The sequence below is a fragment of the Vanellus vanellus genome, assembly GCF_965231255.1.
Source record: "Vanellus vanellus genome assembly, chromosome: Z".
Lineage (NCBI taxonomy): Eukaryota > Metazoa > Chordata > Aves > Charadriiformes > Charadriidae > Vanellus > Vanellus vanellus.
The window spans coordinates 38,891,850-38,916,537 of NC_138908.1; the positions used below are offsets into that span (position 1 = coordinate 38,891,850).

At 37.8% G+C, this 24,688-nt stretch overlaps 1 protein-coding gene across 1 annotated transcript in view; it reads right to left on the reverse strand.

The window, feature by feature from the left end:
• The window catches only part of SYK (spleen associated tyrosine kinase), a 54,377-nt gene that overhangs the window by 1,173 nt on the left and 28,516 nt on the right, over positions 1-24,688 (reverse strand). Inside the window, exons 4-13 of the mRNA XM_082497916.1 lie at positions 19,507-19,645; positions 18,006-18,087; positions 16,936-16,985; positions 12,175-12,243; positions 5,525-5,615; positions 4,667-4,844; positions 3,191-3,400; positions 2,558-2,747; positions 1,032-1,172; positions 680-792 (exon numbers count right to left, since the gene is read on the reverse strand). Of these exons, the coding sequence (XP_082354042.1) occupies positions 680-792; positions 1,032-1,172; positions 2,558-2,747; positions 3,191-3,400; positions 4,667-4,844; positions 5,525-5,615; positions 12,175-12,243; positions 16,936-16,985; positions 18,006-18,087; positions 19,507-19,645 (1,263 nt within the window). The remainder of the gene's footprint in view (positions 1-679; positions 793-1,031; positions 1,173-2,557; positions 2,748-3,190; positions 3,401-4,666; positions 4,845-5,524; positions 5,616-12,174; positions 12,244-16,935; positions 16,986-18,005; positions 18,088-19,506; positions 19,646-24,688) is intronic.

Genomic DNA, 24,688 nt, shown 5'->3' on the forward strand with positions numbered 1-24,688 from the left:
TTTTAATAAATTTTTGCAATATACTAATTAAAAAAGAATATCAAGTAGGCTTCCTTTTCCTTTTTTCTTCTCTGTATTTCATAATTCTAACTTCTGATTTGTTATTGATCAGAAAAAATGTTTCTGACATATTAGGTATGATCTGAAATGAAGTTTTGCCTCTCGCTAATAGGACATCAATGTGGGATCCAACCTGAGTATATTCAGAAATGAGAGAAGAGAAAAATAGGTCCGAACAATTAATTATTGAGGAATGGAATGAATAATTTGGCAATATGACTTTGAAATTTCAGTAAAGAAAAAGTCTTGGAAATGAAAATTAAACAAAATACAATCCAAAATTAAACAAAAATATTTGCTTAATTTCAAACTTTCTTTCCAAAATGCATCAGACTGTTTTGTGGAATGACTTATTTTTTATGATACCCTATTTTTTTTATATAACTGTTCCGGCAATATCAGCTCCGTACAACCAGCTTCTTGTAGTTTTCACGATATACGAACTCAATAATTTTCGCTTTAAAGTGCAACTGAATCCACACTTTGGATGTTGTTTGTAAGCTAAACACCAGCTGAAATGATGTATTTTGAAACACCCCTTCACCCCCCCTTTCTGGCTATTAACCAAGTAGATTAAAATATTCTTATATTAAAAGAGAGAGCATAACATCACACTCACTTGTATGTCCAACACAATTTCATTAGATCATAGACTTCTGTTGGACAGACTTCAGGTCGTTCCATTCGTTCTCCTCTTTCAATCATATGTGCAACTTCACCACCTTTCATTCCCTGGAACAGGGTGACCAGAACAGTCATCTGAGTTGCAAATGATTACAGCACACGTGCCAGTATAAAACAAATAGAGGCCTGGAGTTAATTTTTGGGCTAGCCTTTGGCCCATTTGTTGCAACAGGTGGGGTGCTAAGGGCTCCTTTGGCCTGCAATAACCCTTTCTAGGTAGGAAAAGGCACTGCTTCAAATTTGCTCTGAATTTTTACAGAAAAAAATTGCCAGATAGAACTACTCACCTTATATGGTTTTTGCCCATAGGAGAAAGCTTCCCACATTAAAACCCCAAAGCTCCAGACATCACTTTTGCTAGAAAATTTGTAGAAATTCATGCATTCTGGAGCATACCACTTGACTGGCCATTTTCCATGACTTTGTGCCTAAAATAAGTCATAACAGAAAAGAAAAAAAAGCAGGCTAGAGACAGTGGTAAGTAGCAAACAACTTCAGAATTCATGTAAGCCAAGTTAACTTAGATCTGCACACATTTGTACTAAGTACCATAACATTTCTGATGCAGTTGTCATTACAGAGCATAGGTAGCTGCTTCTTCAAAAATGTTACAAAACTTTTCCTAATCTTCCACTTTCAAAATAATGCACTGAAATGAAATCTATGGTAAAGCAAAGCTCAGCTAAATGACCTGGATTCACGATTTTATTGGCATTTAATTTAAAGTTGCTCTTTAAAAGTAAGACTTCTCATCTAGGCTCTGCACCCAGAGGAAGAGACAGACACGCAGCTACACTGAGCTACATTATTACTTGAAGTTGATGCTCCATTTCAAAGCACAGTGACCACCTTGTGGCAAACTGCAGTTCGACTAAATTATGCCGTAACGCTATGTTATGCATAACGCAAGTGTCAAGCTATCCCAGCACAGGGCTAGATCTAGTGAAAGAACTTTGCCGCATTTTGCGGAGTTGTACAGGGAACGGGCCTTTGATACCAATTTGCACACCTCTGACAAGCATCTCTGGCTAGCTAGTGGCAGTGATTTAAGATGTCTTTTCTGGCAGCAGTTACTATTCCCACAAGAAGGTCATCAGAATGGAGTATGTGCTTGCTCCTCCTCTGCAGCATTTCATGGGCTGGCTTATTAGTTTTAAACAGCTGATGGAAAGGAACAGGCAGAAGGAAGAAATAATTTGAATTGTAAGAGCAATATATCAGAAAAAAAGCTGCAGACATGATTAGAGTCTTTGTCTCCCATGGATGTTTTTACATTATTAAATGTAGCAGTTATTTCAGTCCCTTTAGCTGTACAGAGATCAAATGAATTTAAAACCAAGCTAAACAATTTCTGCTTAGATCAAATGATTATTTACCAATGGTATTCTTTAAAAAAACTTCCCAAATTCAATTCTGCTAGTCAATAATACAGTGTGCTAGATTAAATTTTCCTTGGACATGGTGAAAACTCCAAGTGCCCAACAGTTCACATCTGCAACAAAGATATTTTTCCCTTTTTATATAAGAAGGTATCTCACTTCCACCATAAATTTCAACCTTCTAATGACAAGCTTACTAAACATAAATGGATAAAGTAAGCAAATAAAAGATGGGACTAGCTTTTTCCACCCTACACATCTCTTGATGTTGATCACACATTTTGAAAATCAGTGACCTACTATCAGGCCATAAAATAATGGATGATATATATTATTTCTAATTTTCAGTTTTTGAAAACAACTGCACTTCAACTGAAAAATAACCTTATTAAGCTATGCTACTATACAGCTTTCCTGTCTTGTGCAAACCTTACCTTATAATAATTTTCATCAGCACTAAGAGCTTTAGAAAGTCCAAAGTCACTAATTTTGGCATAATGTTGGGTGACTAATAGCACGTTCCTTGCAGCCAGATCCCTATGAACGAAGTTATTCTCCTCCAGGTATTTCATCCCCATGGAAACCTGATGTACCAGCTCTGTTATATTCTTCTCCGTGACATGTCTGCAAATCGTAATTGAATTTTTAAGAGGTCAGAAGTTCATTTTCATGGCTTTTCATGGAGTTCAAATATAAATCTTTACTATGAACTTCCCCACATCATACTAGGAACCTAATCCACTTATGTTTAGCTAAGCTTTAATTAAAACAGGCAGCATAAGAATGTTTTGAGCGAGATGATGTGTGATCATATCAACAAATGAGCAATTGAAGGACCTGTGAAAATTCTTTCATTTATTCAAAATGCATTATTTTACCAGAAATATTTGACAATTAGGAGACATGCACAAGGTAATCATGTCCCAGTGAAGAGTAACTACCATCGCTAGTTATTACACTAACAACATGTCAGTTTAAAATTGCCCTTAAAAAAAAAAACAAAACCAAAAAAAGGATCTGTATCCCCTCTGGAGAAATCCTATGAAATGGAATCAAAGCTTACATACCTATTTTTTTGCAAGAATTTGTTCAACGGCCCAAGTTCAGCCATTTCCATTACTAACATCCAGGCCTCTGCTTCACATATGCCTATCATTCGGACAATATATGGGTTATCCAGTTGCTGCATCACATTTGCTTCTCTCAGTAATTCATCCTTTATGGCTGGATCATTACTCTCATTCTTAAGAATTTTTACAGCCACTGGCTTGGCACCCCTACAAAAAAGAATCCCATGCTGGGATTAGTTGTTGAAAAATCTGTGTGCAAATGCACATAATCTTCATCTGATGTTTCCGTGCACATAGTACAAACTGTGACAAAAGATAGAATTGACATTCAGAGGTGAAAAAACCCGACTGTAACAGGAACAGCTCTCTATCAAATGCTCAGAAGACAGCTAAGCAAAAGAGAATGGAAAGAACCTGAGAAAACTATAAATATTCATAAAAATGTCTTAACAAGCCTGAAAACAAATGTACTGGACAAAATTTTCTTGCTCGTTCTGGTAAGAATGCCATAAAGCTTTTCTGGCAAGAAAAGCTATAAAGGCCTTTCTAAGCACTGAGGTGTTTTGGGTATGAGACTAGAATAAGCAGCATTGCAAAGCCCCAGGGCAGTGCTCTGAAATCCTGAGAAACTAAGCCTACTCCTGCAACCTTCAGCTCATACAACTGAGTGAAAGAGTGACTGATGAGATCAACAGAGCTCAAGTGTGAAACGAGATTAGCAAATACATAAGCTGGGACCAGAGCCCTTTAAATCCCCTCAGACTGTACTGGCAAAAGAAAAATCCTTCCTGGCTCTGAAACCCTTGGTTAAAGAAATGCCTCCAGCTTCAAGTGGTGAAAGTGTATGCATAATCAGCCCATGTACTTAACATACTGATAACGTTTTATTATGAAAATGCATGAAGGTGCTTCCACTTCTGCCACTATAAACAGGGTCTGTTCCTTCTGCAACTACATGGTAAGAAAGGTCACAACATGTTCTGTCTTCTTGAAAATCAACATTGCAGCTTCATGATACAGGTATTTATCATACTTATTTTAGGATAAACTCTCTTTGCTACAGGTAAGCTGTCCATGGCACTCTACACTATTTCTCAAAGACAGGTTGTGCAGCTGGGAAATACTGAGTAGCATGACTGCCCATACAAACTATGGAGCAAGGCAGAAGGCTTCCCACTGTACTATGCCTGACAGAGAGAAAATAGTCAAAAGGGACACTTCCCCACTTTATAGACAAAAATAATGGCTGGGAGGTGACGATCTTGCAGGCAAAGAGGTGTCTGCAAAGAGAGGAAAAGAAAATGAATGTATAGAAAATGAGTGTATGTACAAAGAGAGAAACTAGTGAATATTAGCCCAAATTAATTAGGTACAGTCTGTCACCCCAAATGACACGCAAAGTTTACTTAAGTTTTAAATAAGGGCTACAGATTTTACATATTAGACTCCGTGAAAATAGAAGGAAGGACTTACTTTTTCATCTTATAGAACCCTTTCTTTACAGTACCGAAGTTGCCAGAGCCAAGTTCTCCTTCCTCCAAGGTTAACAATTTTCTATCAAGAGTGACATTTTTTGGTTTCATTTCATCTGGATCAGCATATGGACTTTCATAGACCTCAGTATCCATGGGTAAGGCCTCTCTCTGATCACCTACAGTTCAATCAAAAAATTAGGCATTATGTGAGACATTTTTGCCACCACAGCTATTATATTTACCCTTTCTATGTTCAGGATCATCAGTTTGACTTATGAGGGCATAATAAAGAAACCACATGCAGTCCAGCTACAGGCACTTTAGAATACCCCAAAAGCAAGTGATCCCCACCTGGTGACATGCTCTAACTGCTGAACAACTGCGTTACAAGAAACCAGGAGGCTCCTTGACGGAAGGAAGGTTAAAGCCTGGCCCTTCTCCTTAGTGCTTCCCATTAGTTACCTCAGACAATTCTTCAACTCAGAATGCTGCCTTATATGTAGTTTATTCTTAGGCACTCATCTTTAATTTCATTTTACAGAAAGCCTAAGCACCAACCTGGCACTGTGGATGCAACAGGGCACATTTCTTTTTATGAAGTGCAAGGATGCAGCTTTTTGAGTCAAGGAATTAATTATCTTTTACTTCAACATGGAAAAAGGGATTTCTGCTAAATGACTTTTATTATAGATGGTGACATCTGGCAGTTTCAGCTACCAGGCTTGAGCTATGATAGTGGCTATACTGATACACAACATGGTGTGAAATATATGCAAGAAAAAAGGAATATGGGGTGAGGAGAGATCTCTGGCATAAAGAAGGAAATTGTACTAATGATATAAATTACTCTGCCTACCTTTTTCTGCTCCTGTAAGACCTCTTTTCCTTTGCAGCACGTAAGGATTAAAAGGTGCTTCATCAGGTGGGTGGCCAATAGTTGGCTGAAGCTGTAGCATACAAATAGAGTTTTTATGTCTAACAATGAATAGATAAGTTAAAAGCATATTTTTCCCCCAAGGATTATAGCACAATGATTGCAAGAGACACACAGGTGAGAATCAGAAAGTAAGAAAGGGATCCAACAAAGTTTATTTCATTCTGAAGGTTATTGCTTGAGTAAATATGCAGGCCAAATGAAACATACATGGCTAAAGCATAAGAAGTTACTGCAAATATTTCAGAGCATTTGGTCTGAGAGAATTAACTGGAATGGGTCATGCACAAATCTTATTCTGCAGATACTAAATTTTTCATGCTCTTTTCAAACCTGCTTTGTAACACAAGTAGTCATAAGCATTTCTCTTTAATCTATCCTTCCTCCCTCTCCAAGTTCTCTCTCTCTCCATATCTAGGCCATAGAGAAATTCCTAGCACAAATGAAAACAAAAAACACTTCCCTGTTTCTCTTGCGGATGTTATAGAGTGACTCCACTTGGGAGAAACTGGGGTAAAAAGTAATTATTTTAATAGGCTTGTGTAATGCCATGGACAAACATCACGGACCAGATACTAGGCCAGCCTGCCTGCTCCGAGGAGGGAGAAAATGACCTAATTCTTACTGTACTTGAACATCTGGTTCAAATACAATCCCTCTGCCTTTACTCTTTGTCAGTGGAATACTATTGAGCATACAAAACACCCCAGCAGAAACACGGTGTTTTCTGGAGCTCCTTGGCAGAAAGATGAGTCTGGCACAATAAAGTGTAGATGAGAGAAATTTATAATCTGTTCTCTTCTGTCTGTGAACTGTCAGGAACAGGGAATTACAGAACTTATTTCTGCAGTTTAGTCCCTTTTCTTTCTCAATGTAGAAATTTTACTCTACTCATGAGTGACCTCACCCTCCTAAGAGACGGTTTTAGAACCAGAAATTCACTCATCAACATGAGTTTGCTCAGCTCAAATAGGAAACAAGTACAATATACCTATTGTACTTGCAAAACAGTGGATGGGGCTATTTCGCAAATATTTGAGTATGTATTTCTTCTTTTTAATAACTGAAGCTTTCAGTGGCATGTTTCTGCCTGAAACAGTTGTGGTTTTTAAGTAAAGACAAACAGAGCTTGAGAAATGTCCAGGATTGAATTATTCGGTACAATGGAAGCTTTACCACTTGGGAACTGCAGTTTGTAGGGAAAATGCCTGACCTGGGTGGTACCGACCTTTACATTGTAATGAAGTGATCTGCCCAGTCGGATGATGCAGAAAAGGTTTCACTACATAGATTTTACAGCAAACCCCGAGTAGGAGGCCAACACTCGGCAAGATTCTGACCTAGTGGGATGAGCATGGTTGCATCAGGGATGGTAAAGGTAATGTTTCTGACTTGAATGGCTCAGTCGTGTGGAACAGTGTTGAAAGGCCATTTGCTGTCAGGGCAAGCCACAAGAGCCCTGAGATGGTTCTGAGATAGGTCAGGGACCAAATTGACCTGCCAATCTCAAGAACAAGGAGGCAAATGAATGGTACAAAACAAGATGCTTAGCTCTAGTTTTGTTTTCCTAGCCTGCTACACCTCGTCAGGTCTGCAAACTAAGAACTCTATTTCCAAGACCTGTATCACTGTATTTCACACTATTCACTGGGCCATTCACTAACTCAAAAAACCCTACTAAGACTGGAAGTCAGTGCTAAACCTTTCAAGTGATGGTCTGGCAGTTTCACTGTGAACACTTGTGACACATCTTTCCCTACACTATGTCAGGTTGTATAGAAAAATGCCTACGGTGAGTAAAAAATATCACTCATCTTTTGTGGAGCACACAAATCAGATGGAATTATGCTTACTGAAACCACAGTGATTTTAGTTTGTGCACGTCTTATATCTTGTATTGCTTCAGCACACATCGAGATTTCTATGGGTTTTTAATCTTATTATTAGTTACTATGACCCATTCAGTATTACTACTAAGAATTTATTATAGTTCCACTGGATGTATTCTTGCTTCCTACGTTAATTATATTTATACTTTTAAAGGGAGATCATTTTACATTCCAAAAGGTCATTGGAATCAATTAACAGGGTATATACAAAGCAATATGGACTGAAATTAATACCTGTTGCTAGACAGATAAAAGTACAAAGGAAGCAGGTGCCAATTGCCACATTGCATGGATTTTATGGTAGCCTCTGGCTAACACTTCTTGGCAAAGGCATCCAAAAGTCGAGTGGGGAAAAAAATGATAAAAATATGGTGACTACCTAAGAAAGGGACCAAGATGCTGAGTCTTCAGTGGCAGTTTCCAGGATACGGGAAGGAAAATTCTTAAATACTTTGGAAGGATAGAATCACAGTTTTAAAGGGTATCTTTTGAATACTTTACCCTTAAAATAATTTTTCTGATAGAAATGCAAAGTGTTCAGAAAGTGACATCTAGAAGAGATTGCACTGCTCTAGGACACTTTTGCTTTTTGAAAGCTTTGATAGGACTATCAATTGTCCTCTGTTCACTGTGGGGAGTACCTCAACTGTGCACCAAAAAGTGTGATGGGAATATCTGAACACAAGCCTTGGACTGTCTCACAGCACACCACTCACTTAAAACACTGAAACCTTTTCTGTAGTCATAATTAGGTAAAGTCCCATCGGTGTAGCTGTAACTCCAAGCTAACCAATGAAGCATGGCAGCTCTGTTTTCTTTCTTCTCCAAAACAGGTGCCGGATAGAGTTTGTGTAGTTGCTGTTAGACAACGAGGAATATAAATTCAGCCCACTGAAAGGTATAACTTCAGCAGATCTTTCTAGTTTTTAGACGAGTAAAAAGATTGTGTGCCACTTTTCCTCATCGTAACCCAAGCTTATGAGAAATGAGATACAAGCACTTTGGAAAAAGCCTTTGAAAATTATAGCTTAAGTTTTCAAATGAACTTGAACTTACTGTTAGAAGAAATTATGCTTTTTTGATGGCAATATAGCCCTGCAGGCTGAAATCATAATGATGGATATTACCAATTCCCCTGCAACACCTTGTGTATGGCTGATAAGTAAGCTTCAGCTGACTGCAGCTGAACATCAGGGAAGAAACACTTGAGAAGTAGTCAGCCAGTACTGGATAAGCCCACAAATTTTAAAAACCTTGGAGGCCATCAGGTCTCATGTGATTAATATTAGTTGCAGACTAGACAAGTTGTTAAATATCCATGATCCTAGATCTCAGCGTCTGAACTGGCATACTTTGGACTGGCCAAATAGAATTCACGTACACCAAATTCATACATTTCAAGAATCCATTCACTAGTGCAGAAGGGCTGGGAAAAATATAGCTCTGGCCATGACATAGCTGACTCCTTAAATGGGACATAGACATGTTTCTGCTCTTTGCAATTCAAGAACAAAACGAAAGAATCGGAAAGCATTGGATGCTCTTGATCAGGAACTGCATTAAAAAAATGAGTGCATCATTCCTGTGCTTGTGAATAAAACTCTGCAGCTGTGAATTGGAAATGACACAGTGACACCAAATCTAACAAAGCAGGTTCTTTTTCTCAGAGAGCTGCTCATGTTTAAGATGACTGATAATGTCTTACATATCATTAGTGTTAGCTTAGTTAACTCATATATATGTATGTGTGGAATGATATTCCCCATTGTTGCAGTTTGATAAAAAAGCTTAACAATGGCTTTTTCATTAATATTTCTGGTTGAACTTCAATTTGATGTTTCACAGGCACCTTTTCAGCTCATATTAGTAACTTGGGAATATTGTGCAGCACTCTGAAAACCTCAAACAATTTTCTTTAGTTCTGCGAATTATGCATTCATGGCATGTAACACCCTGCCTGCCTTTGAATAGAACTCTCTAGTAGAAAGGTTGGAAGTTTTCTCTTGAAGTCAAGTGAGGCTGACTAGAAATGGTGCACAAGGTACGTATCATTGCATGTACAGTAGTCTGGGTAACAGGTAAATAAAATTTCCTTTTTATTTAACTTTTGTTTAAAACCAGAGTCCTTTCTGCCCTACTTTTTAAAATCAGCAAGTTTAATTCTGCAGATTGTTTTCTGACAAAGGGAGCTCTGTCTTAATACAACCAAAGTACAGGGTAGGAGATTACTCCTTGTATTCATACATGACACAGACAATGGGCAACATGACCATGGAGTGGCTCATCCAGTAAAAAAGAATACAAGAAAAGAGTCCACTAGAGGAGCCTGTTAAAAATGGTACATACTATGTGACACCTTGTGGTATGTACACTTGTAAACTATGGGCCAGGCTGTTATTTTATGCTATCATACTAAAAAGCTGTTGTAAGCCTGTCCTGTATCAACATGTTTTTTCTCCTCTGCTAGGCTTTAATTTCATTGGTTAAACTCCTCAGGTACCCATAGTTAAGCTAATCTAAACGTGCCATTCTTCCCCTTATTAGGGACTGGCTATACTAGTGTGGCACTTTTATCATAGTGTAGCCAAATCCACAATGAGAGGAAAGCAGGAGGCAGAGTTTGCACTGATTCAAAGATGTCTTTCTAGAGAGAGAAATACCACTTTCTACGCATGGAAAAGGCTTTAATAGGATAACCCCTAAGCAGGTTTGATAGCATCTAGTTGACACAATGAGAACGGGACTCACTTACCATTTGCTTTAAAATATGAATAAAACATCTCTAACTATTCTAAGTCTGATTTTTATAGTAAAGATTATCATTTTATAGTAAAGAAGGCAATCAGTGCAGCGAGTGCGATTTCTTTTCAGGTTAATAATTCTGGTTTGCAAAAATGCAAACGTATGTCTAAGACTATAAAGTCGTCTTATTTTGCTAAACCAAACTGAATAGCAAAACACTGCATGACAAAGACTTTATTAGCCAAATCCTCAATGAGCTGTGGTTAAGACACCCTAGTCGCCACTAGGTGGCATGAGTTCATTTAAATTGTCCTCTAAATTGTCAATTTTATATTAGTGAGTAAAACAGCTTCAAAATCCTGATCGCGTCTAAAATTATATCCAAATAACCAGTTTGTGAAATTCAAAAACCCCCATAATTTTCAAGACTGAATAGAGATAACAGCATAAATTTTCTGTTTTACTGTCTGAAAGTTGTTGACTTAAGAGACTAACCAGGTCTAAAGTAAACCCTGCATGTTTGGGTTAATGGATGGTAAATCTTGGAAATGTTCAGAGCAGGGCTTTTGTTTAGAGTCTAAAATTTAGCAGTATGATGAAATTCATGGGTTTGAGTATTCAGGGTTAAGTATAGGTAAATGGTGATCAAATCAGATTTCTGAAATTCTTTTCTTAAATGATTGGTCTTTCTCAGCCAGCATGCTTCAGTCTGTACTCTGCGTATGTTCTGCAGAAGGAAGGTAATAGATATTTGACTGCAGAAAGCAACCAGAGAGAAGCACGGGTTTTACCAGGTGAACAGGCAGCAGAGCGACCAAAGCCGTGTCTAGAGAATTCAGACCCCGCACTCACTTTTCTGAACAAAACCAAAATATTTCTTTTGTCTAATGTGTGATAGTATGGCAATTTTTTTCAGATGGCTTTAGAACATGTCCTGACACTGTATATGCATTTGTACAAGATGACAGCATATTAAAAACAAGACGTGGGTCTTATAAGGGCATAGAGATGACAACAGCTGTTGGTCAGTATAAAAGTGAACTGAAGTTATAAAAAAGTGAATAATTGTTATTTACCAGCATTATCAAATACAGTACATGTCAAACATAGTTTTTACTCTGAACAGCAGCTTTTTATGCCTGCTCATTTTTGTTGCAAAGCAACTGGAAATAAATAGATAAATAAATAAATAAACAAAAAGAGAGACTCATGGGTGGAAGAGGGACACACATGTTATTCTCAGCATGCAAACAAAGCTCATAACTACATGCATCACAACTACACCAATTACTGGACAGCATAATTTTCTGGCCATGCAGCAGCATTTTCATTAGTACAGGACTGGGTTCCCCCTGACTCCCTGACATCTTACCACCTTTCCCATTCTGCTTGGTCTTGGGACATCTTACACTTGTCTGAATGTAATTAATGTCACTGCATAACAAGATTTGTGCACACAGGCTCTGTCAGAATATATTTTATGGTTGTTATTAACAAATCGTTCCCTAAATGTGCTCAGTAATAGCATTGTGTAAGCAAGCAAATTTTTTGATTAGGAATGATAGTTCAGAGTAGAAATATCATTTCGTTCTGCTGTAAGTGACAGGGTTTTGAAAAACATGTTATCACATACATTTTATTTGCACACATGTTGAGATTTGCACTAATATTTTGGGATATAAGAAATCACTTTAAAATAGTCCCTTAATTTAAAAACGTTCTTTGAAACCATTGCTTTAGTTATAAAATCAAGGCCATAATTATGCAGATGATTAGGAAAGAAGCAGAAAGCTTACAAAATCTTCACAAATTGATTGTTAGCAGCCAAGACACACATTTAGTAACAGCAAGCCAAAAGGGGGGGAGAGGGAGAAGAGTGAAATTAGTCAAGTGTAAGTCCTTTTAACTCAGTCAAAAACCTAAAAAGACTATATGAGGCACCTTTTTGCTGCCAGCCTTTGGAAAGGTGTACGATTTGAGTCTTGAGATAATTCCACCTCCTGCCCAACTCTAGAAACCACAATGTCAAAGAGGAACAGTAAATGTGTCAGAAAAATAGCTAAAGGTATTTTACAAAACATAGTATACAAGAACAAAACACTCCCAACCTTTCTCTTATGTGTGCCTGCAAGTATACATACGATGCATCAAAAAAAAAAGTGGTATAGGAAACTGCAGTACTAAATTTTCTTTCAACTGTATTGCTCTCAAACCATCTTGGATCTGCAGATATACCTTAAGGCAGTTTTTAAATTCAAGCACACTGTCCTTTCCCCAGATCTTTTACACAGTATGTTTCTCCTGCCTTTGTTACTGGACTTTAGCCACCCCACAACGTATTTAGCAATGTAAATCAGTTGATAACTTCAGTGTCTTGAGGTATGACTAATATATCAAGCAAGATTTGAAGAACACTTTGGTCTTACAACAAACAGTGTGGTTATTGAAGCAAAAAGCACACAAACTGATATTAATTCCAAACAAAAATGAACAGGCTTTAGATTTTACATGTGCACTTATGTTCTGTATAAAGATACTTTTAAAAGAAATGCAAATACGTTTTACAATAAGATACTAATTTAATGAAATGTGGCTAACTAGCATTTCTAGGAGTTACTGAGAGATCATACCTGCCTAATTAAAACTGTGATGCAGTACTTATTGACCAAGCGTTCAGGCTGATGCTGAGGTTGAAATAATAATCTAAGCCACATTCTTTAAGAGACTTTAAACAGCCTTTGGACTGCCTTACAGTTAGATGTTCTGAACTTTTAGATAATAACCCATTTGGACTTTTTTTTTTTTTTCTGAAAAGACAGCTTTTCTAATTGGTAGGGTTGATATTTTTTCCTAGATTTCTTTAAAAAAAAATTGATTTCAAATAAAAAAGGTATCTTTTGTTTTAAAACACCAAGGATAGCCATGCAGTCCCTATTCCTGCTGGAAAAACAGAAACTTTTATGATGCTTGACAGTCTTCATAGCTGTGACACATATTGAAAAAGCTTACTGAATCCACTATTTTCTTTTACCTCACAAAACTCTCTTTCCATATTGGGAATAAATGAAACCTTAAGCACTTCCTAGCTATAGTTTTGCAACAGATAAATTCTCTAAGAGGTTAAGTGATCTTTCACACATGGTAAGCACGCTTACCCTTTTCTGACTAGAATATCTCCCAGCACTTGACCAAGCAGCCACCTTTAATGCCTTGATATTAATACTGCTTAACTCAAATGTTTGTATTAGCCATACAAAAGCATGCTAAGAGGAATACTTAATCAGGGACAGCAAAAGTAGTAGTCTAAAGTTAGGCTGTACTCCTAAGGTTTAGTTCTATTACTACTGTCTGATAAACTGTAGCTAAAAAAATAAAGTAATAACAAAGGTTAAGTGGAGAATTTGGGAAGTGGCCAGAAGCTGGCAGCTTCACTGTAATGTCAACAACTGGTTTTGGGCTCATATCAAAAGCTCCTCTGCAGGTTTAAATATATATCAGGATGATGTGCAGGGAGAAAAAGAGTAATTTACAAAGTCAAAGGGGATTAAAATCATCTTAAATCTAGTTATGGAGCCTCTGGTGAAAGGCAAGAAAAGTCCTAGTCCATACACATGCTGAGATAACCTCCATATTCAGCATGCAGAAATTATCTCCAATACAGACTTTCAGCAGAAAGTATGTTCTTTTGCAGAGGAAGCATATTAGTATCACTAAAAAGGAGACATCCAGATTACAGAAAAGGGGACAAAAACCAGTAACATTTTGTTACTCTAAGTTTGTTCTTGGAGCATTAGCAAATACTACACAAATCCCCTCCCTCATGTTGTAAATTTTACTCCAAGCCCTTAAAGACCAACAGTTTGCAGTTAAATTAGTTGGACTGTCTGGCTTGCATTTTGTCCAGCAGATCTTCCTACAGTGGTCATACACTCTCTTAGCCTCAAAGCAGCTTTTCAGATTTGGGCATGCTCTGCACTAAGGCTTTGGAATCTCACCAGTGGATGTATATAAAAATAAAAAATTGGTCTGGATGGAAACACCAGTACTAGATTGTCCCTCACAACAGGCCATTCCCCTCCTTCTTCAGCTGTTAATCATATTCTGTCCTGCTATTCTCTCTCTTTTTCTTCTTTATTCTAATCCATCTTTTCTCACCAATCATGATCGTTCTTGTTGCCTTGCTCTGGATTATCTCCTGTTGGACAACATTCTTCAGTGCAGTGCCAAAAACTGGTGAAAATATTCCAGGTGAGACCTTACCAGTGTTGAACAAGCTGGAAACACTCTTGATGTTTCCATTTCTTCTACCAGCATGATGGTTGCTGGTCCTTGTACCTGTTCTGATCCATTACAGGCACCACATCCTCTGAAAAACTGTCATCCTCCCCATTCTGCATTCTACAGCTGACTATTAGAATTGCACTACTTTCTATTGAACTTCCCCCTGTTTTTTCAAGGACATTTCTCCAATTCATCACAATTATTTTGAGTCCCAATTCAAACTTTCACAATCCCAATTCAAATATCTTGGAAATCCATTTTGTGAAATAAGAACGATGCAGTACTTCAGAAATGTCAGAAACTCTTAAGCTTAAGTCTTAATTATGTTGGTGTAGATAATGTGAAGATAGATTGCACATCCTCTACATAAGACTTTGTGATTGTATTTGCTCTTTTCAGGATGCATTTTTGTTTTTGCAATCTGAATTAATTGTATTTCAGGCTCTGCTTAGAAAAAAAGCTACATGAGTGGTCTTCAGTGAGTTACAGCTTTTGCACAAAAGTATTAGTGTCTAAGAACCTGGTAATATTAACTGAATTCTTTGAGCTCCATAAATAGTAATATTAATTTAAAGTTTTCCACTTTCTGTTTTTATGTTTCTAATATAGGAAAGTAACTTAGCAGGCTTGTTTTATAAAACTCCTAAAGAAAACACAAAATTCACGTTTCAGTTTTAAGTTCAGAATGTCAAATGTATTGTAGCTTTAAACAATATTTTAGGAGAACATTTGAAAAATATGCACTCAACACATCTCATTCATATCTTTGGTGCTTTTCCTTCTATTCATCATGGTGAGTCTTAAATGTAACTACTACTGATCAATCCTGAAAACATTAATGGTTGCATGTAAAATGTGCAAGTGAACAAGAGTATTTAAGTCAGCTACTTGCTAGACTAGTACATGTTCAGGGGTGGAATTAATCTCACCTAACTATGGCTACCTAAAAGCAAGGCATATAGTCTTTACTAATCACATAGGACCCTTCTGAGTGGAAAGACCTAGGCACATACTGGTGGAAAGCGATTCCATCATGTTTAGGCTGAAGTGACGTGTGGATGGGTATGTGTCTCTCTCTCTTGCTACAAAATTCCACAAAAGTGAGTCTTTCTGATTTGCTGAATGACTGGCTCTTCACTTGAGTTCATTAATGTTAGGCAAGACTAATCATACCATGTTAGCACAAATGAGTCTTTCACCTGTAAAGCATCATGAGCAGCTAGGGCAATATCACCGCAATGCACTGATGAAAAGAGGAGACTGGCCCATTTACTTTCATTGCACAGTCCTAAACATCAGTCAACTTAGTCAGATAAGTATTTTTTTTTTGTTACTACTTTTTTGATAAGTTAAATATCTAAAGTAAGATTTCTTGAATTTACTTTCATCTACACTTAAACTGCAAAATTTTTGATGGATAAAATAAAACCTATATATTATTCCCACACTGAATGTACTTGCTCCATCACTAAAAATGCATGTACACCAGATAATATACATGTGGTCTCATGTGCTTAAACTTCATGGTCATCCTTGTAAATGGCACAGGTCCAAACTTCAGGACAACATTTAAACAAAAATGGCACTGATTTTAGTTGCATAATTTCCAATGATTTAAAAGGGCACCTAATTTTCAGAAAGTGGTGGTATGAGAATGGTTGTTCATGGACCCACAGGGACTCAACAGTACTAAAATAAATGTAATTGCGTATTTGAACAAAAATATTTTTTTCTATAATGTAGGACTGCATCAAGATAATGACCTAGATGATTAGGCTCTCCAGGGAGTGGTGAAACAACTAAATTAAACTCCCTATTTCAGATGAGATCAACTACAGCTGAATAAGATGGTGTTATGTATCACACCTCAGGTGGCTCCTCTAATGAATGGGCACTAAGAACTTAGGCAATTATAATCACAGATGGGCTTGCTCACTCTTCATGCATTTAATGGAAGAATACCCCCTAATTTCACTGCTGAAGGAACCAAACTCTTGTGCAAAGTCTAGTGTTAACTGCACGCACCAAATACGAAAATAAATTGAATCTCCATTTCTGCTTCAGTCAGCAGATTCTTAAAATGGACAACATAAACAAGGTAGATTCTCGTCTCCTAGTGTTGACACAGTCACTATAGAACATGGCCATTAATGATGCATTTTGCGTATGAAAAAATACCGATTTTCACATACATTATATGTATAAAACAAGTTCACAAAATTAAATGAGGAATAGCTCATGCAAAACACTGATGAAAGCAGTAACCATGCTAGAATATGTTGTTTATTCTTTTCAACTTACTGCTTATATCCCTAGAAAAACAAATTCACTGCAAATTTCAAGCATTAGGATTCCTAGAGCAGTATGTGGCTGTAAGGCTTCTCAAATGAATGCTACTGCTATATCTCCACCTACTCTTACCTTAGAAGGGGTTCCAGGAAGAGGAGGACGAGTGTTAAAAACAACATTATCTGTAAAAGAATGAAATGTAGAAGGACCCTGAATAAGGTGAGAAATGTACCATAAGAACACAAAATTTTACATAGGGGACCAAGTTTCTAGTTTTTCAATCATATTGCAGTGTTTCTCCTGGCCCATCTTCTTTGCTTTTGTCTCTAATGTGCAGCAGACTCTGGCACTTGCTGCCACAGAGACAGAAGTATGTACAGTGCCTAAATGATTCAAAGGAGCAGAAAACATACATCTCTATCCTCTCACCATGGCACTGGAATCCCATTAGATTCACAGAAGGCGGCCGTAGAACAAGCACACCACTTCTGGAATACCACGAGATAGACAAGGAGTAGGCAGAAGCACCTTCTTTCCCCTGGCAGCCAGGGCAAGAGGGAGGACAACGCCTCATTGGTATTTAAAATGACATAAAGAAGAAACAAGAAAAGACACCTCTGGACCCTCCAACCCCCACTCTCCCCACCCTCCTTTCACTGCCCATGCCTTCCCTCGGGTTATCAAGGAAAGCCTCTCTGACCCCCATTTTCAGCATCAGGTGTAGCCGATCCCTTGTTCTGCCCTGCTCTCCCTAAGGTAGGAAGTAACTCCCCATCTACCAGCAACTCACCTGTTGGGTCCACCTCTCACAGCACCCAACCTGAATGCCCAGAGCAGCGCTGCTCACGTGCTGCCTTCAGCTTAGAGTAAGGACTATTGGAGGAGTGATGGGATGACCACCTTGTCAGTGTGACAAGTAACACACACTGCTGCTCTGAGCAGCAAAGCACATTTTTGATCTGACATTAATTTAGAGCCAGCAATAACTGGAATTGGTAGCTTCCCTAAAGCTACTTTAAGCCTCCACCCTGTATGGTCTTACCTCATTTGAAAAATCGGAAATTTAGCATTTAATTTTTTTTTATACAACTTTAGTCTATTGTAATCTGCACCCGCCTACAAGGCAAGCGGAAAAAACGCACACACCTTTATCATCATTAGCATGGCTATTTATAGATATCAAAATAATAGGAATAACTCACCATTTTCTGAGCCAAGTTGTGGACAGGGAATGGTAAGAACCCTTAATAATCCATCTGGTTTGTATGAATAATGCTCAACTAACTACCAGAATGAGAGATGGGGGGAAAAAAGAGAGAAGGAGAGAAAAAGATATAAAAAGGTAAGGGATGCACAATAAAATATATTGTCTCTTTAAAACTGTGTGCATATGTACAAAAATTGGTATATATTACAGCAAATGAACTGGGCATACAGCAGATCTTACTCATCTTTACTTCTTTCTAGCAGGGGTGCATGTTTCTGAAGTAACCTTGTGGATGAATCTGGAACCTGATCCAGGAACTGTATTTTCAGGAATCCAGGAACAGGTTCTGCTACTCATCAGCTTTGTAACTCTGAGCAAATCCCTTATTTTTATTCCTCTGAGTTCCGGCCCACTTTATTTGTTTGTTTGTTTATTCAAGATGGGCATAACAGTGCAGGAATTGTCCTAATACGCAATGCTTTCTTTGGACCTCAAAGTCACAATGGGATGTAAGAAGTTAATAAATGTACAGCATCAATAGTAGTGGCCATTCGTGTTCCTGGATTGTCCTCTGCATGCAGTTTTATTACAGGTTTCTTACTGCTATTTTGGCTTCAGTGCATTTGGGTAGAAAGGAGGGGCTCTGTGAGTGAAAGGTTGCAGACATATTAAAAAAAACTTGTAAGACAGCATAGCTGATCTTAAATTTCAAGTTACTCCGAGAAAGAAATATGCAGGATATTTACAGGAAAGGCTAAGAATTAATATATGCAAATAAAGACTTGTATTTTAGATTTGTGACTCATTTTACTCATTTTAATAGAATTTTAAGCAAGAGGACATAAGGGACTTCTCCAGGATTTTCAATTCTCTTAGCATTTTCAATTTACACAGTCATTTCTCCAGTATTCGGTTTTATTATCAACTATGGCACAGTCAACTATGCATTCCTTAACTGAGTAATCTTTACCAGGGTTCAGACATATTTTGGTGGTAACCCTCAGCAAACTATGCTTTTTCAGCCTTGAAGGTAGAGAATTTCAAAGCTAAAGAATGCGGTATGCGTACAGCATCCTAAACCAACCCCTTTGTGCTTCCTAGAATTCTGTTTATTGCTGTCATAAAGGACTTTAGCAAAAGACTATAACTAGCACAGCGATTATTGAATATGGTCACTTGCAAATGCAAACAGTCTTCCATTCTAGAGAATGTTCAACTAACTGAATAATAATTACAGCAATTTTGAACCCAGCCAAGCTGCAACATCACATGTAAAAATGATTAAACTTTCTACGCTTACATAGCTTGCTACATTAACATATATTTTCTTGATGTACAGAAACCACATAAAGTTGGAAACATATGACAAATAATCTGCCAAAACATGCTGTTGTTCAGCTAAAGACTGTTGTCGCACAGCAAAGTAAACCAAGCTGCCTTAGTCAGTTAAATGGAAACATGATGAGAGATATCCAAGTGATTCAAACATAACAGACCTGCCAGAGGGTGTCAAATCTTTTTCCTTCTGGTATGGAGAGCTTTCCTGTCTTATCTCTGTCAATACGGTAATGCAGTACTTTTCCATCATTCAGCAGACACAGGGCATAGGAACCATTGCTGTCCCTTTCTCGGATACTGTAGGAAAAAGAGACATTTTCAGGGTTACACCTTACTAGGAATGAGTATCTGGGTTGAACTTCATTTTTAAATCACCCTTTCCTTTAAGCTTTTAAATTAAAAACAAAGCACAGTCAGCACTGCAACTTCTGAAGACATTTTGTTAAACCTTTCATTTATTTCTTATTTCTATTATCTTTCCAGATAGAATTCCCTAAAGTGCCCCCTTTTTTTCCCTCCCCCAAAGGCAAGAGATGACGACAGAAAATCCACAATGTGGAGCTCTTTGCTAGGCAACTACAGAACACTATGCAGTGCACAAAGTGCTCTCTGAGCAAAGAAGCGTTTGAAGGCTTCTGCACTGCAGACGTCCAAAGCCCCTGGAAGTCTGAGGCCAGCATCCAGCATATAAAAGCAGCTACACTGCAATCTCCTCTACAGCTGACCTAGAATTAAAAACAATAGATAAATGCCTTCATTAAAGCAAGATTTCTCTCTTATATTTTTCATTTTGAAATAAAGAGATGACAGTAAGATAGAACAGAATAGAAGACAAAACACTAAAAGAATATAATGCGAAATAGAAATAAAAGGAAAATCTTTGTGCACTGAAACAGCTTGTTGTTTGGCTGGGGGTTTAAAGTAAATCATACATTTCTGTAATCATCAATTCTTATAATTTCTGTAAAGACATTAATGCTTTCTTGCAGATTTCACATAAAATTCACATGAAATTCCACATGGTATTGGGTCTAAACTTCACCAGGGAGAGAACATGGCATGTAATACAAAAACATTATGTAAAATTCACAGTTAGCCAGGATGATCTTCTTCCAGGAGATCTGCAAGCAACATCTGAGATGTCTGTAAAGTGTTGCAGAGTTGTGTTACATGTACTCAAGGCTAGCTCACACTGAGACCAGTGTCTTCTGGTGACTGGACCCAAAGAAGACAGGAATCTGCTATTAGCTCCATCATAGTTGGCGTAGCATTTCTGAGTTTAGAAAGTAGGCTTTTTCTTTTAATCTGGGTTGCCTGTGTTTACTTCCTTCTGACAGTGAGACTGCAATAGATCTAGATTAAAATTTTGCAGAATAATGGGTTTTTCCTACCAAAACCCCAGATTCAGCAACACCGAAGCATTTCTTGTTCCAGTCTGCACAGAAATCTACTCACTCTCCCTTGAATTTTCTAAAAGCCCTGAAAAGAAATACAGGAGGATACACTCACTAAGGTGTTGGGAAGCTTCACTGGTGCAACGCTAGTACTTGCTATCACGTCTCAGAAGACTGCAGAGGCAAGCATTAAATTCTGCTCCTCAGCTGACTCACACAAGGCTGAACTAAAACTGTGTTTTCTCTGAACGATTTTTCCAAGCAGAGTGATTCTTGTTGCCTAAGACGTGAACAGGACACTGGCTAAAGGCAACGGGAAGTAGGGCCAGTTTTTTTCTGACACCGAAGTAACTTGCCTAGTGTCTCTAGAGCAACTTGAACACACTGTGGTTTTTCATGACATGTAGGTATTTTCTCAGCATGCTGATTTCCTGTCCTGATTAATCAGCTGACTGACAGGCTATGCTAAAATGAAGAATGACTTTTACTTTGTCTTCCTCTGACGGGCTCTTAGCAAATAAGGCTTGGAAAAATATTTTCAGAACAGAGGGCATTGTTTCTAAAACACAAATGAATGGCATTTCGTTGCATTCAGACTTATGTTCAGAATACAGGACAAGTAGGATTATAAAAATACAATGGATTGTTTCCCAGTAACAAATGTCCTTCGTCTTTCATATGAGGCCAAGTGGCAGCTCCAATACAACTAGCTCTTCTGAAACTGATTCTCATTTGCAAGAGTTGTTACTATCACAAGTGGCACCATAAACATTTCTGTTTAGAGCACAGGCATCAATTAGAGAATCGAGTCCTGATTTCTAAGGACCATGGCACAGATCCAAACAGCCCTATCAGTATCCAGTGGAGGATTTAGGCAGAGTTCAGGTTTACAAGGTTGCAGTTGCATTTCTGAGCTTTTCCTTCCCCCAACCCAACAGCTACGTAACTCTGAAGACATCTGCAGTTCACAGTCATGGCAATTTCTGTCAGACAGCATTATTAGTGCACATATAAAAAATCTCCATTCTAACACTTATGATTGACAGTGTCCAGAGGGACACTCGTTCTCTTGGGCCTACAGTCCAGGTGTTTTTTAAAACTGTAGCCAGTCAACTCCAGCACAATTTGGATCCCTACAAAACACTACAACAGGAAGTAGTACTATCTTCCAAAACTTCTGAAGAGCATAAGTATCATTGAAGCAACAGCCAAATGATGGCCTAGGTCTTAGTTTTGGCAATCAGATCCCTTACTGGTCCAAAAAGGGCTCTCACAGAACCTACCATCACAGTCCAAACTACCTCTGGTGAAAAGGATTGTCACAGGTCATGTTTCACAATTTCACTTTCGTTTTGTAGACAGTGATAATGGCTGTCTAGGTTAGGCTACACCTCCAGAACTCCAGCTGGGTACACAGTATACAGCATCTTACAGTTACCATGAAAAATGGAATCAAAGAAAAAGGCTTCTCAAATGGAAAAGTTATAAACTGAAACCTCCTCAAATGCAAAACAAGGTTTTTACATCTTCTTGGTGGTGCTGCCTGTACCACTCTGGGTCATCACATCAGATTTGAGGGGCTCTCTTTATCTATGGAACTTTCGTTCTATGAAAAGTAACGATTTTCAGAATGTTGAGACAAAAATCCAAGATTCTAAATAAAATAATGTGCTCTGAAATTACACACAATATTTAATGTTCTTCAATAGAAACTGACAACAAAAGAAATCTTCTTTTTAAAAAACAGTATTTTTTTTTTAAAAAGCATTTTGGCAAAGAAGGAAGCCGGCATTGAAATATCACCTTGTCTTCCATTTCATACGATTGTAGAGTATTACAGATCTACAGAAGAAAAACATAAAGATAATAAATACCAGTAAATAAACACTATTGTCCTTTAATCCACTGAGATTAATCAGAAACGTGAACAACTTTACTGATAGCAAATTTGAATTCATAGATATATTAGAGAAGCATCAAGGTATCTAGATTTTCTATGACATACATTTTAAAAAAGCAATTTTAGAAGGAACAGAGAAGCTCAGATTGTTAGGTGATGCAATGTAAAGAAGGTTTAGTTATTGATTTTAATTTTCATGCAATCTGTGTTTGAGTATTTTTTATGGTTTTGTGAATGTAACCCGAACAGCAACCGATAATTATTTGGAGTATCATTACAGACTTTGTAAATAGCTATCCATTCTCTCCTTTGGTAAAGTCTCTATTTTTGCTTGGAAGCAAAAAGAACAGTGTCCCATTTTTTTCTGCTTCCAAGTGAAAGACCAAATGATCCCTTTCTTTCTAAAGGAAAAAATCCCTGAGGGTAAAAAAAAAAAATAAATTGCTATTACAACATGCCTCATTGACTGTGCAGAAAAAAAGTAGTCACAGCATTCTACAGTGGAGAATAATGAAGGAAATAAACTAGCAAAATGTTAGCTTTAGGAATGGTGTGAAATTATTCTCCCTCCTGAATCCAAGGACGTGTAAAAGTTTGCTCTTGGCCTTGCTTTGCCTTCTCAGTGATAACAGCTTCCTTGATGCCAGAGATACTAACATTGCCCACTGCTGATCAAGCTCCAGCCATTCCCTGCTTGTCCGCCCTGATGACCATCACGTAAAGCTGTTAAAAACATGGCTATTCATTATCACTTCAAATACCTGCAGCACACTACTGCGTGTTTCAAATTTGAGGGCAACAAGGAATGAACCTGGTGCCATCTGTAAAAGGATCATACAAAGCAATAAGTGCACTTGCAACAGGGGGTGTTGTCAGCACAGCGCTCTCAGTCAGGGATCGCATCGTTTCTTCACGCCTCTGACCCATCCTGCTGCCGAAACCCACAGGGCAGAGCTAGCCTTGAGAAGCCATAGCTCTGCTGCAGCGGTTTGCAAGTGGCACCTCACTATGTACCTAACAGAAGATCAGTAAACAACTCTCCCAAAAAGCTGCGGACATTATCCAGGCTGCTGTGCCGGGGAACACGGCACCTCCAGAAACATGGTTCACTCTCCGTATTTTATCATTTATCTTGGAAAATGGTTATGGTCATCTAAGCCTAGCAACTGCATGGCATTTTAAAGAGGAACTTCATCATTAATTAATATCCCTGAAATAATGTAACGTGTAGTAGGATTGTTTTCACCTTGCCTGATGTCAACAATGACCAGTTCCATTTATGGATACAAACATAACACTGATAGATTTATTTAAAGAATACTCTACAAGGTCAGATAAATCACCTAGCTCAGTATGCACTCCAGTAGTCGTAAATTCCTAGAGGAAGACAGTAAGATTAATATAAACATAAACTGCTACATCTATCAGAAACACAAATTTTTGGTGAGATAAAAGACAAGAAAACTCGTACAGACAACCGCATTTGAAAATTTTTATTCTGAAATGGTGGTGTTCGTGTTAACTATTGTGACACAGAAGAGACAGTTTAGTCTCTGGATGTCATGAGATGCCATGATGAGTAGTGCTGTGAGTCACTCTGATTCTAAACTAGTTTTGTCCCCTTTAGTATATCTTGTCGCATATGGAAGACATTTTTATGATACTAAAATTATTTTTTACGTTCCTTTTACACAACGGTTCACGTTTTATGTGAACTACATACGACTATGAACACACATAAAAGGTTTATAGCGACTAAACTGCTAATAATGCAATGCCTTCACTCTCAATTTCCTTAATGTTGAATTTTTAAGTATAACAGTATTTCTGAATATTGTGTATCTCCCTTCAGCTTCCAAATTTCTGGTTCTTAACACATGTGCAAGATCACATGTTCATATAACTGAAGTGGTCACTACTGATGACAAATCAAGATGTGCCAAGAGCTACCACACACTTACCAGAGTTGTTTCTTATGTCAAACTGCAGAGAAAACTAATATTTCTTATACTGTGGCTCTGTCACTATTAGCAAATTTTTGATTTA